This window comes from Pituophis catenifer, unplaced genomic scaffold (assembly GCF_029215685.1).
Source record: "Pituophis catenifer annectens isolate HBS135680 unplaced genomic scaffold, rPitCat1.0.hap2 SCAF_2, whole genome shotgun sequence".
Lineage (NCBI taxonomy): Eukaryota > Metazoa > Chordata > Lepidosauria > Squamata > Colubridae > Pituophis > Pituophis catenifer.
In genome coordinates, this window is record NW_027256882.1 from 5,125,548 (window position 1) to 5,147,231 (window position 21,684).

Below are 21,684 nucleotides of genomic sequence, written 5' to 3' on the forward strand. Positions count from 1 at the left end.
AACAATTATTAATAAGGGGTGAAAAAGAAAATGTTGGATGACAACTAAAATGAAATGAAAAATTTTGAGATGTCTGTGTAAAAGTTCAAAATTCAAAGATTGGATGAAATGGGTCTATAATAATAATAATAATAATAATAATAATAATAATAATAATAATAATAATAATAATAATATAATTTTATTTCTATACCGCCCTTCTCCTGAAGGACTCAGGGCAGTGTACAACCCCACGGCCCCACTTCACACAAAGGGACTCACATCCGGCTATCTGAGGAACAGTGGTCTCCCTCGGACAAAGACTTTCCCTAATAATCACCGCCACTCCCCCACCCCTCCCCTGGGCCCTTGGCTGATGAAATGCACGGAAACCTGGTGGGCACATCTCAACGAGGGGGTCCCCCCCTCTTGGCCCAACCAGGTCTCCGTAATACCTGCCAGGTCCACACACCCCTCCAAAATAAGATCACAGATGAGGGGGGCTTTATTAACCACTGACCTGGCATTACACAACATCAGCCACGGACCCTGGGCCTGAGATTCTGCACAGCCCAGGACACGAGTCACGCACTGGGGGCCGGAGTGCGCAATCGCTCGGAGACAGCACGTGCGCACCCCCGACACTTGATATGACCCCCTGCGCCCGTCATATCTGCCCCTCCCACTCATTATTTCAATTACACAGCCCTTCCTGTCGTCCCCCTGCTCCCCGGTTAAATTTCCTTTTGCGACCCCTCTGCTGCAGCTAATCGACCCATCATCCCGCTCAGTCGCTATCTGGACCCCCCCAGGTCCACTTTTACAACCCCCTCCCTCCCTCCCGGGTCCCCTTAAAATTTTCCTTAAAAATTTAGTTAAAAAACCCCTCAACCCCCTCGTCGCTGCATGCCATCTCTCGGGGTCCCAAAGCCTGTCATCAAGATAGGCCCTCGATAATGTGGAGGGCCCGGCCTGCGAGAGGGGAGTCTCGCAGCGCGAGAAGGTCGGCTTTTTGGAGCATCAACCGAACCAAAGATGGGAAAAGGAAGGCCAGTCCGGGAGTCTATCACAGTCCAAAGGGATAACTGAGCATAAAACGTCACAAAATATCCATTTATAGGGCTGGACTCCACTGTCCTCTCACGACAGGGAGAAGGTCCAATGTTCTTTTTCTCCAACGGAGGCTAATAGCCAACCATCCTCTCACGACGTCCGGTCCCGTTACAGAAAGTTATCGGGAACAATGTTCTGTCCTCTCCGTTGGGATATAGAGAATCCCTCAGCTCTCTCAAATGGTGCTCAGTCTCTCCTACCAGCGAGGGCGTGAGTGGAACATGGTAAGGGGTCTAAAGTGTCCAGAGTGTAGCAATTCGTAAACCCCTCCCCCCGTAAGGAGGGGGGGAAGGCGGGGAGAGGGAGGGGGGAAACAGTATCCCCAGAGGAGGGTAACATCTCCTCCTCTGCCGATCTATAAGTCCAGGCCTCCTCACCTCAGCTTCTTCTCTTCACCCTCAGCAAACTACCATTGCAGTATCCTGCGGCAGACGCCAGCACTGGCACCAGTGCCACACACCCCCATCCCAGCACCATAAACAGATGCATCTTGGGGGGGGGCAACCAATGCCGCTAACTAGCCACTAACTAGAAACCAAGAAGAATAGAAAGAATTTTGATTAATAAATTGAAATAAAAATTGAGTTGTATACATTTGGAAATTAAGATTTGTGGTGATAAAATTGTAAGGTAAATATATAGATTAAGAGATTAGATCATTTTTGTGTTTTAATGTGGATGTTAAAAGCAGTAATGGAGAAAAATTTAGAAAGAGCTGTATTGAATTTTGATTTATAATTGAATATAAAAATGAGCAATATTTAGTAGCAAATTAAGATTTATGGCAATATAATAGAAAGACTTAAATTAGGATGTCAGAATTTATGTTAAAAATATTTGTTTTTATTTGTAAAATCAGTCTACTTATCTGTGACCAGACCAAGACTTCGTTCTTGAAAGATTTATGTCTTATGTTTGAGAAAAAAAAAATCCAAAAAAAAAAAGAATTAACAGTTATTAAAAACAATCCTTCAACAGTGAGAAACACTTAGCAAAGTACTCTGAGCTGGAGTGAATCTTTAAAGGACCCTCTTGGGGGGCTCACCAGGGGTGGGTTCTAAAATTTTTTACTACTGGTTCTGTGGGCGTGACTTAATTTTGTGGGTGTGGCTTGGTGGGGGGGTTAATGTGACTGGGTGGGCGTGGCCAATTTTTTTTCAACTTTTAAAAGCATTTTTTCTACAACCTTAAGAGGTTGCAGAAAAAAATACTTTTAGAAGCCTCTGACGATCAGGCAACTCAGCTGGGATTGCCAGAGGCTTTTAAAGGCATTTTTTTTCCTACAGCCTCTGATGAGGTGGGCGGGGTAAGCGAGCAGCGACCGGGCCAGGAACCGGTTTGGGGGCATGGCCAGCCAATGTTATTACCGGTTCTCCGAACTACTACAAATTTTTACTACCGGTTCTTGCGAACCGGTGAGAACCAAGAGCAACCCACCACTGGGGCTCAACCAGACCCTCCCATTAATCTAAGTATTGTGCCAGTTAGAGGATTTAGTGAAGGAGGAGATCAAGAGGGATCCAGTCCAAGGCTGTGTGGTGATCCTGGGATCTGCCTGATCTCAACCTCCATCTGCCCCCACCTTCCCTTTCCCCAAGATCCCCCCCAATCCCTTCCACACTCCCTGCCGCCAGTGGTGGGTTGATCCCGGTTTGCACCGGTTCTATAGAACTGGTAGTAAAACTGGTGGGAGGCTCCACCCACTGACCCCAATGTCACCAAAATGCTTTTGCGCCTGTGCAAAAGAGAGCGCGAGCGAAGCGAGCACGTGCGGCTCCGTTGCAAACCGGTACTAAAGGTAAGAAGAACCCACCCCTGCCTGCCACCCCCATCCCGGCCAAGCTGCGATCTGGGACTCGGACCCCTCCCACCTGGAAGGAGGCTGGTCAGCTGCAGGCAGAGCCTGGTCTGGGAGGTCTCCCTTTGCATTCCCCTAAATCCCCCCCTCAGCAAGGATCTTGGCATGGCTCTGCCAAAGCCTTGGTGCATCCTGGAATCAGGGTTGCCAGGGCTCTGGACATGGTCAGTCAGTCCCATGTGGCGTCTGAAGTAACCAACTTGGTGTTCCGTTCTGGGTCCTCCTGTGCTTCTCATGTGCCTCCTCTCCCTTCCTTCCCTCCAGCCAAGCCCACCGTCACTATCTCCTCCAACTGATCCAGAATGCGGCCATGTTGGGATATGGTTTGAGCCTAAGAGGTTGTCCAGGCAATATATGTGTTCTGTGACTTTAAGTTTTAATGCTGCATCATTGTAATGCTGAGTCATGCTGTAATTAGTTGTAAACATATTTAAGAAAGGTACTGTAATGTATTCAGTTGATGATATGTTACCATTGTGCTATCATCGTTGGGTGGATCTGCTACCATCGTGGTTTGTGAACCAGAGCGTACATGTTATTGTAACCAACTACTGTTTGTGTGGTAAGAAGCTTTTTGTATTGCTGGACTGATTTAACTGGCAAAGACTTGGATTGATTAAATGACTACGAGACTGTTTTTCACTATAAAGTAAACTTTTAATAAACCAGTTTGCACGTATCTCTTATTTCATTGCTCTCAGCAATGTTTCTCTGTGTACTATACTCTGCTGGTTGCTAACACAACAACAATATCCTTAACAGGCTGCGCAAGTAATAATGGGGGCGACCCATCGCTCACGTGTAACACCTCTCTTGCGCAAGCTGCACGGGCTCCTGGTGGTCTTCCTGGTGCGCTTCAAGGTGTTGGTCACCACCTTTAAAGCGCTCCATGGCTTAGGACCTGGCTATCTACAAGACCGCATTCTGCCACCGATTGCCTCCCACCGACTGGTACACTCACACAGAGAGGGCCTCCTCAGGGTGCCGTCAGCCAAACAATGTAGACCGGCGACCCCCTGGGGGAGAGCCTTCTCTGTGGGGGCCCCTGCCCTTTGGAATGAATTGCCCCCAGACATACGAAGGATCCACAACCTTCGTGCCTTTCGTCGTGCAGTGAAGACCCTGTTAATGGGATTTTAAAATTGGTTTTAAATGAGAGTTTTAAATTCGGTCTGTGATTTAATTATTTTAATATGTTTTTTAAATTTCTATTTTGTATATTGTTTTATCATGGCTGTTCACCACCCTGAGTCCTTCGGGAGAAGGGCGGTATAAAAATATAAATAAATAAATAAATAAATAAATGAATGAATGAATGAATGAATGATTCAAAGCAGAGAAGACAGAGCTGGTGTGATCTCTTTTCTGTAACTGCAGCAGAGAAGACAGTCAGGAACATCCTGAGGTAAATCTCAAACGGCGCCCAGGAGGAAAAGGCGGGAAAACAGGGAAAAGCCCCCTTTCCACCCGCAGCAACCAATCAGAGCGCAGATCCCCTCAGCCAACGGGGTCTTTGAGACCATTGTGCACTTAACCTTCTCCAGCCATTAAATTGAATATCTTCACATTTAAAGTGTTCAAAGGAAACAGACCTAAAACGACTTTGCTTTTGTCCATTAGACGGAATTGTCAGGTTGGAATAATTGTTTTTTTTTTCCTTGCACTGTGCTAAAAAGAAGTCAACGTCTTTTTTTCCTTTTTTTCTTGTACCTCAAACTTTCTTTTCCCCTCTTTTTCTCCTTTCTTTAATTTCCTATTTCTATTTTTCTCTGTGTTTTGTATAATAAATAAGATCTTGAGACTCTAGAAAGAGTGCAGAGAAAAGCAACAAAGATGGAGGCAAAAACATATAAAAAAAACTTGGTTCCTGGAACTGGGTATTTTCTAGTCTGATGAAAAGAAGGAGGAGGGCAGACATGATGGCACCTTCTGATATTCTCTTCTCTTCTCTTCGCTTCGCTTCTCTTTGCTTCGCTTCACTTCGCTTCGCTTCCCTTCCCTTCCCTTCCCTTCCCTTCCCTTCCCTTCCCTTCCTTCCCTTCCCTTCCCTTCCATAAATAAGAAGCAGACTGAATGAAAGGGGTAGAGATGGACTTCGATTATATATAAAAAATAATCAACAGTTCTAGAAACACAACAGAAGATAGAGGAAAACTTCCTTCAATGCATTTGGGTTGATATAAAAGGGGGAAAAGAAGCACAGAGGTCGAAGCCTTTGTCTGGCAGGGAGCCATGGAGAAGGGCCTTTCTTCCCCCTACTCCCAAGCCCATCCTCCCCGCCCTCTCCCTTCCCCCTCCTATGCGCTCCTCTTTCCCGCCCTTTCTACGATCCTGGCACTTTGCCCCAAATCCACCAGGGGGCGCCCTCTGCCAAGGGAAGGTGACTCCAGGCACTTCCCCAATGGCCCACTGGAGCCTTGCCTCTCTAGGAGTTTGCATTCGCTCTCCTTAAGCCCTGGAGCCCCGGAGGAGGCGGAGAGTCTAATTCTTAACGTTTCTTTTTCTTCCCTTTGCAGGGATCAGTCCTGCAGCGGGAGAGTTTAATTCTTGGCAATTGTTGGAGTTGGAAACTGGAAGCCATTTGTGGTCTTTGCAAGGCAAACTTTCCTCTTGGGGGAAGAAGAAAAAGAGCGGAATCCCTTGCAGGGATCAGTCCTGCAGCCCCAGAAATGGTCCCGTGAAGGAAAAGGCATCTGGAGACCCACCAGAGTCCTTGGAGCCATTTGCAGTTGCTCTGCAGGACAGAGAAAGGATGGAGACACAACCTTTTGGAAAGGAGGGAGCCGGAAAAGGCCCTTCAGCTGCTCAGCCTGGGAAGGGGGCGAAGCTCTGGACAAGAACCGGGCAGAAGATCCTGGAGGAGGAAACCATCCTCCCTTCAGAAGTTCAGTCCTGGACCTCCATCCAATACTGGGAGGCTGAGGGTCCCCGAGGACTTTGCAGCCGACTCCATGGCTTTTGCAGGCGATGGCTGAGACCAGAGAAGAACACCAAAGCCCAGATGCTGGACCTGGTGGTTCTGGAGCAGCTCCTGTTCCTTCTGCCCCCAGAGATGGAGGGCTGGGTGCGGGAGTGTGGAGCAGAGACCAGCTCCCAGGCAGTGGCCCTGGCGGAAGGCCTCCTCCTGAGCCAGGTGGAGGAGCAGAAGGAGCAGATCCAGTTGCAGGTGAGAGACTTCAGGGAGCTCAGAAGGGAATAGAGAAAGTGTTTGAATACTTCACCCTCCTTCCCAAACTTCTCTGGCGTTCATCATATGTGGAAATTCACCAATTCTTGTAGGACATTGTTCCCTTGTTTTCTCACTCAAACTCACAGATGGATATTGGGGGCTTTGAGGTTGTGTTCCGAATATAAGAATCCATTTTGTGTCGTGTGACATACATTAATTCTGCTTCTTTTTTCCTTCCTCCAATTTGAAGTGCTGCAATATAGAAATCAGAGATCCTGAGGGAAAGAAGAACCCATCAAATCCCCCTCAGGAGCTATTTTTCAGGAGGATCCCTTGGGAAGATCAAAGTCAGGACACCTCAGAAGGTAATGGAAGATCCTCCGATTTCTCATGTCTTACCTCACTCTCTCTTCTCTTCTATACAATACCTCCTCCTATTTTGTTAATCATCCATGTTGAAACTATTTATTCCTTACAGAGAAACAAAGAATGAAGCTTTCTGGTTTTTACGATGGAGATCAAACAGCGGTTGAACCTCCAAATCAAGTAAGAAAGATTTTAGATTTCTATTCTCCCTTCAGGAAGTGAAGTGGGTGTGCAGAGGGCTCCCTCCTTCGATTTTTCCCCCTTGTTTGGGCTGGATTATTTTTGTGTTCTTCCACAACATGCAGAGCAGAATAGCAGGTTCAAAGTTCCTGTCAGCCAGCATAACTTCCTCTGGTTATCTTGTTCTCCTTGGTACTCCTCCAACTTTGAGTTTATAAGAAGCAATTTTTAAAAAGTCCTTCAAGAGTAAACGTATCACAGTGACAGTAACTGCTACAGACCCTGTTTTTGGGGTAATTCTTTGATTCTGAATTCTTCAAGGCTAATGAAAAATAACTAAATATTCACATTGCCACATTACCATTTTTATAAAGCCTCGTTTATAACCTGTAATTTTCTCTTCCTTGTTTTCTTCCTTTCAGCCAATGGCTCAGACTACTAGATCAATCAGTGATAGACAGAGCAATAGATCAGTTGATCCAGAAGTGGGGTTACTTTGCTGAAAGGCACTGAAGGTTTTGCAGAACCAATGAACTTGATAAAACTTCCCCAAATATTTCTTTGGTGAAAGCAATTTTCAGATTTGCCCATTTTCTCACCTAATATTGGGACTTGTTTGATGCACAGCCATTTAACTTACCTTTGCTTTGAAAACAATGGAACAGAATAACAGAGTTGTTAGGGATCTTGGAGGTCTTCTAGTCCAACCCTCTGCTCAGACTGGGAGCCCTATAACATTTCAGATAAATGGCTGCCCAATTTCTTCATAAACACCTCCAGTGCTGGAGCACCCACAATTTCTGGAGAGACGTCATTCCACTGATTAATTGTTCTCACTGTCAGGAAATTCCTCTTTACTTGTAGGTTGGTTCTCTCCTTGAATCGTTTCCATCCACTGCTTCTTGGAACACTTCTATCATGTCACACCATCTAGTCCTTCTTTTCATGAAACCAGACTCACCCAATTCCCTTATATGTTTTAGCCTCCAGTCTACTAATAATTTTTGTTGCTCTTCTCTGCACTCTTTCTAGAGTCTCAAGATCCTTTTTTACATCTGGCAACCAAACCTGGATGCAATATTCCAAGTGGGGTCTTCCCAAGGCCTTTTAAAGTGGTACTAACACTTCATGTCATCTTGATTCTGTCCCTCTTAATGCAGCCTATGATTCTGTTGGTTTTTTTTCTTTCTTTTTGGCAACTGTAGCCTACTGCTGACTCCTGTTAAAGTGGTTGTCCACTAGGACTCCAAGATCCATGTTGCCCTTACTACTCTTCAGCCAGATGTCACCTCTTCTGTGCCAGTCCATTTGGTTTTTCTTTCCTAAATGTAGAACCTCACATTTCTCACTGTTGATTTCACCTTTTTAGATGGGGCCCAATCTGTTGATCCTTCTGTATCCTGAGTGTTGTTATTGCTGTCAATTTGGTCTTGTCTGCCAATTTGATGAGTTCCCCTTATTCTATCCTCTTGTCTAAATCATTCATGAAGATGAACAGATCTTGTGAATCCTCCTGTTCTGTTCTGTTTTTTCCGTGTTCAGGAGAGTCTTGTGTCCTTCGAGGAGGTGGCTGTGTCTTTCTCTGAGGAGGAATGGTCTCAGCTGGATCCTGACCAGAAAGCGCTGCATTCGGAAGTCATGCTTGAAAACCATAGGAACGTGGCCTCTCTGGGTAAGAGTTCTCTAGTCCCCAATCAGAGAGTTCAAGAAGACAGATGATAGTTAGCTTTTTTATTAAAAAACCACTAATCAGATACCGTCTCCTGGGAGGGAGAAGGAAAGGATCTTCTTGTACTCCAAGGAAGGAAAGAGTCAATGTCTCTTTGCTTAGATGCTTTCTGTGTCATTTCTTATCTCTATTTTTCCATTTCTATTTGAACTTACCTGTGGGGGCTGAAAAAAACGAGGTGTGTTTTTATGTGTCCTCTGGAGATCATGTGAGAGGAGTGTTGTTGTCATTTGTCCTCTGAAACCTCCAAAATTGTGTGAGAACAGAACTTTCACACTCAGCCCATGGAAGAGCATTCTCCCAATCCAATTCAAGAACAAAGGCCTCATGCAATGTCAGTCAGAGCATCCTAGGGTATAGGTAATCCCCGAGTTACGACAGTTCATTAAGTGACCGTTCCAAGTTACGACCAGCCCTCCACAAAGTACTTGAGCCCCAAAATGATGAGCGTTGCCACACCACGGACATCGTTCACACTTTTGAATAACAGCAGAGACGCTGCAACCTTCACTGTACCTATTCCCCCACCCCGCAGGGACTTACTGTATTTTTGAGACTATAAAATGCACTTCCCCCCACTCCCCCAAAAAAGTAGATGGAAATATCTGCGTTTTAGAGAGCGAATGCGTGCCTGGTTTTGGCCTCCCAAGCCATCTGTGCGTCCCTTTTTTGCCCTCCCTGGTGTCCAGAAGCAACCTGCAGGGCAAAAACAGACCTTGTCTTGGTCTTTGTGGGTCCCGTTTTTGTCCTCCTCGCAGAGGGTTTGGGAGACCAAAAACGCAGAGTGCTTCTGGACGCCGGGGAGTCTTCTTTTGCTTCTCTGAACCTAGGTGCGTCTTATGGTCCAAAAAATATGGTACCTTGTGACGATGTGGTGAGCCGTTGGTTCCTTTGTCTACTTCGGTGCCTTTGCAGAAAAATGAGGCCTAAAGTAGAGAGAGATACGCAAGATCAGTAGTGGGAAATCTTACAGAAAAGATCTCATGTGATCTCACACTACAGTGCTTTAGGCCTCTTTTCTCTGCTAACCAAGGCCTGCACGAGATCCAGGGCCAAATGCTTTGCAAAGGGAGGGAAGGCCTCTTCGTTTTCAAAGACTTTTGTCATGCAGTCTCATGCAGTCCTCAATTCTTAAACAAACACAGGCCTAAAGTACTGCAGTGTGAGATCACGTGACATTAGTAGCCTGAGACTAGGGGTGACATGATAGCAGTGTTCCAATATCTCAGGGGCTGCCACAAAGAAGAGGGAGTCAAACTATTCTCCAAAGCACCTGAAGGCAGGACAAGAAGCAATGGGTGGAAGCTAATCGAGGAGAGAAGGAATTTAGAACTAAGAGCAAATTTCCTGACAGTTAGAACGATTAATCAGTGGAACAACCTGCCTCCAGAAGTTGTGAATGCTCCAACACTGGAAGTTTTTAAGAAGATGTTGGATAACCATTTGTCTGAAGTGGTGTAGAGTTTCCTGCCTAAGCAGAGGGTTGGACTAGAAGACCTCCAAGGTCCCTTCCACCTCTGTTATTCCGTTCTATTCCTTAACTCAAAACTGAGTGAAGTTTACATATATATACCATAGATAATTGTAAAGAAAGAGATGTTTTCTAGACATCTTCAAAGCTTTCATGACTTATGAATATAGAAATCATCATGTCTATATCACACCCCTGTAAACATGCAAACATACAACCTAATGGAATTTTGGAGAAATTCAGAAGAAAATTCACTTGACTTTCTACGCTTTGATCTTTTTCTCTTGTAACCCATGTTATCATTTTCATTTCCCTTTTGCTTTGAAGGTAATAATGGGCAGGAGAATCAAGATTCCTGTGAACTGTTCCAAGTGATCAATGCTAAAGATGGAACGGAGAAGTTTGGAATTCGAATGGAATTCAAAAGCCATGAGAAAAATCAGTCAAAGAATTGGAATCAGGAAAGCTCATCTTCCACTGATGCTCCGATGCAAGACTTTCTTGCCCAACAAGAGAAAATAAGGGAAAAATATGTTGGGAAAAGTGTGAATCTAATCAAAGCTAAAGTACAAGTAAATGAACAATATTTAACCCAAAACAAAGGAGAAGATTCTATAAGAAGACACAGTGGACAAAATTACAATGGGACATTCATTCTTTCTCTTGGAAATAACTTCCTTACTTCTCCAAAAGCGATTGACACAAAAGAGAAGCCTTATAAATGTTTGGAATGTGGAAAATGTTTTAGAACAAGCAGGCAACTTACTATCCATAAAAGGATCCACTCAGGAGAAAAGCCATTTAAATGCACGGAATGTGGAAAGACATTTGCTCAAAGCAGTACACTTACTTCCCATAAGATGATCCACACAGGGGAGAAGCCGTATAAATGCACGGAGTGTGGAAAGAACTTTGCTTATAGAAGTAGTCTTATTTCCCATAAGATGATCCACACAGGGGAGAAGCTGTATAAATGCACGGAATGTAGAAAGACCTTTGCTCATAGAACTAGTCTTATTTCCCATAAAAGAATCCACACAGGGAAGAAGCCATATAAATGCATGGAATGTGGAAAGACCTTTGCTCAAAGTGGTCATCTTATTTTGCATAATATGATCCACACAGGGGAGAAGCCGTATAAATGCATGGAGTGTGGAAAGAGTTTTGCTCAGAACTATCGACTTACAAGACACAAAAAGCTCCACTCAGGGGAGAAGCCATATAAATGCACGGAATGTGGAAAGACCTTTGCTGAAAGACGTAATCTTATTTCACATAAGATGATTCACACAGGAGAGAAGCCATATAAATGCATGGAGTGTGGAAAGACGTTTACTCGTGGCAGTGGACTTACAAGCCACAAAAAGCTCCACACAGGGGAGAAGCCGTATACATGCATGGAGTGTGGAAAGACGTTTACTCAGAGCACTGGACTTATAAAACACAAAAAGCTCCACTCAGGAGAGAAACCATTTAAATGCATGGAATGTGGAAAGACCTTTGCTCTAAGAGGTAATTTTATTTCCCATAAGAGGATCCACACAGGGGAGAAGCCGTATAAATGCACGGAGTGTGGAAAGACGTTTACTCAGAGCACTGGACTTACAAGACACAAAAAGCTCCATTCAGGAGAGAAACCATTTAAATGCATGGAATGTGGAAAGACCTTTGCTGAAAGAAGTAATCTTATTTTGCATAATATGATCCACACAGGGGAGAAGCCGTATAAATGCATGGAGTGTGGAAAGAGTTTTGCTCAGAACTATCGACTTACAAGACACAAAAAGCTGCACTCAGGAGAGAAACCATTTAAATGCACAGAATGTGGAAAGATCTTTGCTCTAAGAGGTAATCTTATTTCCCATAAGAGGATCCACACAGGAGAGAAGCCATATAAATGCATGGAGTGTGGAAAGACGTTTACTCATGGCAGTGGACTTATAAGCCACAAAAAGATCCACACAGGAGAGAAGCCATTTAAATGCATGGAATGTGGAAAGTGCTTTGCTCAGAATGGTCCTCTTATTTCTCATAGAAGGATCCTCGCTCAGGAGAAATTATATAACAATAGCGATTCCACTTAATTTATATACTACTCCACAATGCTTTACCACTTTATCTCTGAGCAGTTTACAAAGTCAGCATATTGTCCCCAGCAATCTGGGTCCTCATTTTAGCGACCTTAGAAGTATGAAAGGCTGAATCAACTATTAAAAGTAATCTATATGAGTTCAAGATGTTTTCAATATAATGCCAAATTTGAAACTGTTCAATTTCCACTTATTTAAAATGCTCCATCCATTTTCTTGCTGAAATATTTCTTCTTATGCAGAATTTGCATTTCATGTTCACTCATGATTTTCACTTTGTAAAGCCGCTGCCTTTTTTTAAGCTATTCCACAAAGATCTTTAATGTTCCCGGATGCAAATGGGCTTATGATGAAAAAAACAAGAACAACCCACACCCGAAATGTTGTTCTTTCGGTGGCAGCCATATTAGGGCTCTGCTTCAAATTTCAAATAACAAATTGAATGTTCTTCAGCATTATAAAATTAACAGTTATTGGACTTCCAGTTTGGTGTCGCGGTGATGCAGTCGGGGAAATAGTGATCTCTGATGAGCCCCACGAAAACCTCAACTGGCAAACTGCCGCCGCCAGGTCTGCAGACCGATCCTGTCTTGTAGGGACAGGTGAAAGACAAGGGTGGCTAAGAGGAACAGGCAAGTTCCTCGGAGGCCGGAGGAAACCCTCTGAGTTGGCGGCAGGGGACGGCAGGAATGGTGGCTGCCACAAAGGCGGGACAAACCGGGACAAGAAATGTGCACTAGGAAGGAAGAAAGGACGACGTGCTTTGAAGCCGGGTGAGTGACACCAACCCAGGCGAGAAACAACAATTGTGTATTGACGTTTACAAATAGGACCCCCAGCCTTAACTAGCGGCTGAAGATCTGTGGGGCTTGAAGTTTTTGTAAAGTAATGAAAGGAGTTAAAGACCCTTTGAGAAATCTATTTCAGCACTGATTGATTGGAATGAACTGACTATTAACTAATTAGAACTGGATATTTGAATTTCTTTTGTTAAATTGAAACAGATCTGATCTTTGGAAAAGAGAAAAGTGATAATTAAGGACTTGGCACCTTTAAAAGCCAGACAAAGAGATCAAATGGATAGCTACATAATTGCTTCAAAATGGCGATTGAACCTGTGACCAAGTTAAAGTGTGGACTGTAGAAATTTGCTCCCTCTTGAAAAAGAACCATTTTGATTAGCTATTTATTTTGGATTACTTTGAAAATAACTATGGATTTCAAAAAATTCAAAATAACTAATTAACTATTAACTAATTAGAACTGGATATTTGAATTTATTTTGTTAAATTGAAACAGATCTGATCTGTTTCTGATTTGGAAAAGAGAAAAGCGATAATTAAGGACTTGGCACCTTTAAAAGGCAGACAAAGAGATCAAACAGATAGCAACATAATTGCTTCAAAATGGCGATTGAACCTGTGACCAAGTGTAGAAATTTGCTCCCTCCTGAAAAAGAACCATTTTGATTAGCTATTTATTTTGGATTACTTTGAAAATAACTATGGACCTTTGAATTTTGGAGATTTCTATTCTGTCTACTGATGGTTTTACAAAGAAAGAAGAAATACAAAGGAACTAATAAACTTTTATTTGTTTATTGGCGTAGCAACAAAAGGTCTGGCGCAGGAATAAAAGCGGGGAAGCTGATGGACTTTACAGGGAACAGACTTTACAACAGAATTAAAAATGATATACAGAGTTTTAAGCATGGAAGTATTGACTATGAATTGAAATACTTATGGAGAGATAAGGAACTGAAGAAATAAAATAGATAAAATTAAAAGGCAATGTTTAAATGTCTAGTTGTTTAAATGGTTAAATGAGTTTTAAATAAAAACAAGAGGTGCCTATGGTATAATAAAGATAGAAAATAAAAGAAGATAACTAAAATAGAAGTTGGAAGTTAAGGTGATTAAAAGTGATATTTTTATAAAAGCATAATTTGATGTAACATGTTTTAGTTTTAATTTGTCAACAAAGTGGTGAAGGATAACTATGATTAACTGTTAATGACTATAGATGATACAATAAGGTGCATAGATTGAAGTAACAATTGAGATTGAATTGAACATATGTTGGAAATGACTAGTACCAGATGGGGAAACACCCTGGAAGAGTATATTTGGAAATAGTGGATTAATAGATAAACATATTGAAACAAGATATGCTGGTTATCAGCTAAATAAAAGATGGAGATGTGGAGGAGAATAAACTGGAAATCAGCTAAAATAAATGATGCTGGTAAATCAGCTTAATAATTGTTCGGAGTAAGGAGGAGTATATGCTGAATATCAGCCAAAATAAAGCATGCTGGAAATCAGCCAAAACACTGGAAAACGCTGGAAATCAGCCAAATAATAGTTGGAGTTATGGAGGAGAATATGCTGAAAACTCAGTCAAATTAAGTAATGCTGGAAATCAGCCAAATAATAGGTGGAGTTATGGAGGAGAATGCTGAAAATCAGCCAAAATAAATTATGCTGGAAATCAGCAAAACAACAGTTGGAGGTATAGAGGAGAATACACTGGAGAACAATTATTAATAAGGGGTGAAAAAGAAAATGTTGGATGACAACTAAAATGAAATGAAAAATTTTGAGATGTCTGTGTAAAAGTTCAAGATTCAAAGATTGGATGAAATGGTCTAGAAACCAAGAAGAATAGAAAGAATTTTGATTAATAAATTGAAATAAAAATTGAGTTGTATACATTTGGAAATTGAGATTTGTGGTGATAAAATTGTAAGGTAAATATATAGATTAAGAGATCAGATCATTTTTGTGTTTTAATGTGGATGATAAAAGGAGTAATGGAGAAAAATTTAGAAAGAGCTGTATTGAATTTTGATTTATAATTGAATATAAAAATAGGCAATGTTTAGTAGCAAATTAAGATTTATGGCGATATAATAGAAAGACTTAAATTAGGATGTTGGAATTTATGTTAAAAATATTTGTTTTTATTTATAAAATCAGTCTACTTATCTGTGACCAGACCAAGACTTCGTTCTTGAAAGATTTTTTTTTATGTCTATGTTTGAAAAAAAAAAAAATTCCAAAAAAAAAAAAAAAAAGAATTAACAGTTATTAAAAACAATCCTTCAACAGTGAGAAACACTTAGCAAAGTACTCTGAGCTGGAGTGAACCTTTAAAGGACCCTCTTGGGGGGCTCACCAGGGGTGGGTTCTAAAATTTTTTACTACTGGTTCTGTGGGCATGGCTTATTTTTGTGGGCGTGGCTTGGCGGGGGTTAATGTGACTGGGTGGGCGTGGCCAATTTTTTTCAACTTTTAAAAGCATTTTTTCTACAACCTTAAGAGGTTGCAGAAAAAAATACTTTTAGAAGCCTCTGACAATTAGGCAACTCAGCTGGGATTGCCAGAGGCTTTTAAAGGCATTTTTTTTCCTACAACCTCTTGGCCGAAGAGGTTGCAGAAAAAATGCATTCTGCCACCGATTGCCTCCCACCGACTGGTACTCTCACACAGAGAGGGCCTCCTCAGGGTGCCGTCAGCCAAACAATGTAGACCGGCGATCCCCAGGGGAAGAGCCTTCTCTGTGTGGGCCCCTGCCCTTTGGAATGAATTGCCCCCAGACATATAATAATAATAATAATAATAATAATAATAATAATAATAATAATAATAATAATAATAATAATAATAATAATAATAAAATAATTTGTATATGAAGGATCCACAACCTTCGTGCCTTTCTTCGTGCAGTGAAGACCCTGTTAATGGGATTTTAAAATTGGTTTTAAATGAGAGTTTTAAATGGTCTGTGATTTAATTATTTTAATATGTTTTTTAAATTTCTATTTTGTATATTGTTTTATCATGGCTGTTCACCACCCGGAGTCCTTTGGGAGAAGGGCGGTATAAAAATATAAATAAATAAATAAATAAATAAATAAATAAATAAATAAATAAATAAAAGCAGAGAAGACAGAGCTGGTGTGATCTCTTTTCTGTAACTGCAGCAGAGAAGACAGTCAGGAACATCCTGAGGTAAATCTCAAACGGCACCCAGGAGGAAAAGGCGGGAAAACAGGGAAAAGCCCCCTTTCCACCCGCAGCAACCAATCAGAGCGCAGATCCCCTCAGCCAACGGGGTCTTTGAGAACATTGTGCACTTAACCTTCTCCAGCCATTAAATTGAATATCTTCACATTTAAAGTGTTCAAAGGAAACAGGCCTAAAACGACTTTGCTTTTGTCCATTAGATGGAATTGTCAGGTTGGAATAATTGTTTTTTTTCCTTGCACTGTGCTAAAAAGAAGTCAATGTCTTTTTTTCTTTTTTTTTCTTGTACCTCAAACTTTCTTTTCCCCTCTTTTTCTCCTTTCTTTAATTTCCTATTTCTATTTTTCTCTGTGTTTTGTATAATAAATAAGATCTTGAGACGCTAGAAAGAGTGCAGAGAAAAGCAACAAAGATGGAGGCAAAAACATATAAAAAAACTTGATTCCTGGAACTGGGTATTTTCTAGTCTGATGAAAAGGAGGAGGGCAGACATGATGGCACCTTCTGATATTCTCTTCTCTTCTCTTCTCTTCTCTTCTCTTCTCTTCTCTTCTCTTCCATAAATAAGAAGCAGACTGAATGAAAGGGGTAGAGATGGACTTCGATTATATATAAAAAATAATCAACAGTTCTAGAAATGCAACAGAAGATAGAGGAAAACTTCCTTCAATGCATTTGGGTTGATATAAAAGGGGGAAAAGAAGCACAGAGGTCGAAGCCTTTGTCTGGCAGGGAGCCATGGAGAAGGGCCTTTCTTCCCCCTACTCCCAAGCCCATCATCCCCGTCCTCTCCCTTCCCCCTCCCATAAGGTGACCAGACGTCCCGCTTTTGGCGGGACAGTCCCGCTTTTGAGCAATTTGTCCCGCGTCCCGCGGCGTTTTAAAAAAGTCCCGATTTTTCATTCTGCCTCCTGGTTCCTGGCTGCCTCCTGAATCCCCGCTGATGGCTAGAGGGAAAAAACCTGTTTAAACTCTTGCCGCGGGGCTTCAAAGGGCTGCCCTACGTTAATTAGCTCGGCTTCCCCCTCTCAGCTGATTTGCACAGGGCTCTGCTCTTGCTAAATTGCTCAGCAGTTTTTTTTTTCCTCTTTGTGCAAACCAAGCTCAAAACGAAAGTGAAAGTAAAACAGGCTGTTGGCTTTGCGGTTTGCTTGCAATGTTGGAAAATTAGGCAGCAGATTTATTTTCCTTTTCCTCACCAAAAAAGGTAAGTGCAAACAATGGAAAATTATTTAGGGCAAAAGAGGAGAGTTCAAGATTTTAAAACACAAAAGAAAAAAAAGCTCTTTTTAACTAGGGAATTGTAATAATTGAGATATTATTAATTGTATACTGTGTTGAAAGCAGAAATGGTTAAGTTGTGGTTTGGAGGAATATATGGGGGAAATTATTTGGTTTATTATTATTGGTAAGTATAATTAATTGATTTGTAAGAAATTGGATTGCATGGAAATAATTGGAATATTCATGTTCATATTGATTAATATACAAAAAAGATAGTTATATAACTAATTGATTTATATTAAAATGTTGAATTTGTATTAAACAACTGTATTACATAATTACATAATTAACCAATGTGAGGATGGATATAAAAATAGATGACAATGGGAAGGGGTATAAAATAGAATAGAAGGGAAAAATTGAATTTGATTAAGATTAGAGATGAGGATGAAAGGTAATATTGTTTTTTTAAAAAAATAGATGAGGAATAAATATGGCAAAAAGGAAATATAGAAATTGTAAATTTAATTGAAATGACTAAACACTGTTTAAATTTGTGAACCAGCCAAATATTCTGTTCAAAGAAAATACATTGTATGTATGTGTGTTTCTAATTATTGCTATTTATTCATATTTGTTCTCTTTTATTCTTTAAAGTTTAACAATTCATTCTTTATCTTAATATCTTTATATTTGTTTGGGGTTGGCTTTCTTCCCTTTCATCTTTTTTATTGTACAGCAATCTTTCTCCTCAAACCTACCACCTCTCTTTTCTTTCCTTCTTACTTTCTCTTGCCCCCCTCTTCTTCTCCTCCCTACTTCCTCTTCCTTTCTCCTTCTCCTCCTCTCTTCCTCCCTCTCTTACCCTCACTCCTACTCTAATTTCCCTTTCCTTCCTTCATCCCTCTCAATTACTGTATCCTTTTATGCATATGGACTACTCAGAGGGCTGAAAAAGTTATTTTTGACTGGTCCTCGCACTTTTGACCAGTCCTCGAACTTACGACTGTCCTCACATTTTACATTTTTGCCCTATCTTGTCATCATGGTGAAGAGAAGCAGTTGTGAAATGAGTGACATGGTTGTTAAGAATACTGCACGGGCATAAATGTGAGGATGGTCATAAGTGTGAGGACCAGTCAAAAGTGTGAGGACCTGTCAGAAATGACTTTTTTCAGCCCTCTGGTTAGTCCTTTTGTGCATATGGACTACTCAGAGGGCTGAAAAAGTTATTTTTGACTGGTCCTCGCACTTTTGACCAGTCCTCGAACCTACGACTGTCTTCACATTTTACGTTTTTTTCCCTATCTTATCACCATGGTGAAGAGAAGCAGTTGTGAAATGAGTGACATGGTTGTTAAGAATGCTGCACGGGCATAAATGTGAGGATGGTCATAAGTGTGAGGACCAGTCAAAAGTGCGAGGACCTGTCAGAAATGACTTTTTTCAGCCCTCTGGTTAGTCCTTTTGTGCATATGGACTACTCAGAGGGCTGAAAAAGTTATTTTTGACTGGTCCTCGCACTTTTGACCAGTCCTCGAACTTACGACTGTCCTCACATTTTACATTTTTGCCCTATCTTGTCATCATGGTGAAGAGAAGCAGTTGTGAAATGAGTGACATGGTTGTTAAGAATACTGCACGGGCATAAATGTGAGGATGGTCATAAGTGTGAGGACCAGTCAAAAGTGTGAGGACCTGTCAGAAATGACTTTTTTCAGCCCTCTGGTTAGTCCTTTTGTGCATATGGACTACTCAGAGGGCTGAAAAAGTTATTTTTGACTGGTCCTCGCACTTTTGACCAGTCCTCGAACCTACGACTGTCTTCACATTTTACGTTTTTTTCCCTATCTTATCACCATGGTGAAGAGAAGCAGTTGTGAAATGAGTGACATGGTTGTTAAGAATGCTGCACGGGCATAAATGTGAGGATGGTCATAAGTGTGAGGACCAGTCAAAAGTGTGAGGACCTGTCAGAAATGACTTTTTTCAGCCCTCTGGTTAGTCCTTTTGTGCATATGGACTACTCAGAGGGCTGAAAAAGTTATTTTTGACTGGTCCTCGCACTTTTGACCAGTCCTCGAACTTACGACTGTCCTCACATTTTACATTTTTGCCCTATCTTGTCATCATGGTGAAGAGAAGCAGTTGTGAAATGAGTGACATGGTTGTTAAGAATGCTGCATGGGCATAAATATGAGGATGTCATAAGTGTGAGGACCAGTCAAAAGTGCGAGGACCTGTCAGAAATGACTTTCCAGCCCTCTGAGTAGTCCCTATACACATAGCCATGGCCACCCGGTCACATGACCAGCTAGCCACGCCCACCCAGTCACATGGCCTCCAAGCCACGCCCACACAATAAGCCACGCCCACAATGGTGTCCCTCTTACCAATGTTAAAATCTGTTCACCTTACCCTATACACATAGCCATGGCCACCCGGTCACATGACCAGCTAGCCACGCCCACCCAGTCACATGACCAGCTAGCCACGCCCACAAAATAAGCCACGCCCACAATGTCCCTCTTTACCAATGTTAAATCTGGTCACCTTACCCTCCCATTCACTGCTCTTTCCCGCCCTTTCTACGATCCTGGCACTTTGCACCAAATCCACCAGGGGGCGCCCTTTGCCAGTGCCACTTCCTCAATGGCCCACTGGAACCTTGCCTCTCTAGGACTTTGCACTCGCTCTCCTTATGGGGAGGCTCCGGGTGAGTCTAGCATTTCTTTTTCTTCCCATCTCAGATACCGAAACTGGAAGCCATTTGTGGTCTTTGCAAGGCAAACTTTCCTCTTGGGGGAAGAAGGAATAAAAGAGCGGAATCCCTTGCAGGGATCAGTCCTGCAGCCCCAGAAATGGTCCCGTGAAGGAAAAGGCATCTGGAGACCCACCAGAGTCCTTGGAGCCCTTTGCAGTTGCTCTGCAGGACAGAGAAAGGATGGAGACACAACCTTTTGGAAAGGAGGGAAGCGGAAAAGGCCCTTCAGCTGCTCAGCCTGGGAAGGGGGGGAAGCTCTGGACAAGGACTGGGCAGAAGATCCTGGAGGAGGAAACCATCCTCCCTTCAGAAGTTCAGTCCTGGAACTTCACCCAATACCAGGAGGCTGAGGGTCCCCGAGGATTTTGCAGCCGACTCCATGGCTTTTCCAGGCGATGGCTGAGACCGGAAAAGCACACCAAAGCCCAGATGCTGGACCTGGTGGTTCTGGAGCAGCTCTTGTTCCTTCTGCCCCCAGAGATGGAGGGCTGGGTGTGGGAGTGTGGAGCAGAGACCAGCTCCCAGGCGGTGGCCCTGGCGGAAGGCCTCCTCCTGAGCCAGGCAGAGGAGCAGAAGGAGCAGGTCCAGTTGCAGGTGAGAGACTTTAGGGAGCTCAGAAGGGAATAGAGAAAGTGTTTGAATACTTCACCCCAAACTTCTCTGGCATTCGTCATATGTGGCAATTGTTCCCTTGTTTTCTCACTCAACCTCACAGAAGGATATTGGGGGCTTTGAGGTTGTGTTCCGAATACACTTTGTGTCATGTGAGGTACATTAATTCTGCTTCTTTTTTCCTCCCTCCTATTTGAAGTGCTGCACTGTGGAGATCAGAGATCCTGAGGGAAAGGAGAACCCATCAAATCCCCCTCAGGAGCTATTTTTCAGGAGGATCCCTTGGGAAGATCCAAGTCCGGACACCTCAGGAGGTAATGGAAGATCCTCCGATTTCCCATCTATCTTACATTTGCTGTCTCTTCTCGTCTATCCTTCTATTTTGTTAACTATGGATTTTGAAATTATTTATTCCTTACAGAGAAACAAAGAATGAAGCTTTCTGGTTTTTCTGACGGAGATCAAACAGCGGTTGAACCTCCAAATCAGGTAAGAAAGGGAAAAGTTATTAGATTTCTATTCTCCCTTCAGGAAGTGAAGCGGGTGTGCAGAGGGCTCCTTCCTTCGATTTTTCCCCCTTGTTTGGCCTGGATTATTTTTGTCTTCTTCCACAACATGCAGAGCAGAATAGCAGGTTCAAAGTTCCTGTCAGCCAGCATAGCTTCCTCTGGTTATCTTGTTCTGCTAGGTACTCCTCCAACTTTGAGTTTGTAAGAAGCAATTTTTAAAGAGCCCTTCAAGAAATAGGAATAAATGTATCACAGTGGCAGGAACTGCTAGAGTCCCTTTTTGGGGGAGAATTCTTTGACTCGGAATTGTGCAGAGCTAATGAAAAATAAATAAATACTCAAATTACCACATTACCATTTTTAAAAAGTCTTATTTATATAACCTGTAGTTCAAAAATAAGCAAATTGTATTAAAAAATAAAGCCGACTATTAAAATCCAAAGGGAGTGGTCCGGTTGAGCATGTAATCCAGGTACTTTGGGCTATAAAATAATTTCCAATCCTCTGATTTGAGCCTCGATTAGGAGATCAAACATTCCCGCTTTGCAAAGGCTGAGGAATGAATTTCCCAGGGAATTTTCTCTTATTTGTT

General features: G+C 42.3%; 1 protein-coding gene across 1 annotated transcript in view; it reads left to right on the forward strand.

The window, feature by feature from the left end:
* LOC139311676 (uncharacterized) overlaps positions 1 to 21,684 on the forward strand; it is a 396,884-nt gene that overhangs the window by 350,015 nt on the left and 25,185 nt on the right. The window contains 1 exon segment of the mRNA XM_070936149.1: positions 10,565 to 11,783. Within this exon segment, the coding sequence (XP_070792250.1) occupies positions 10,565 to 11,783 (1,219 nt within the window).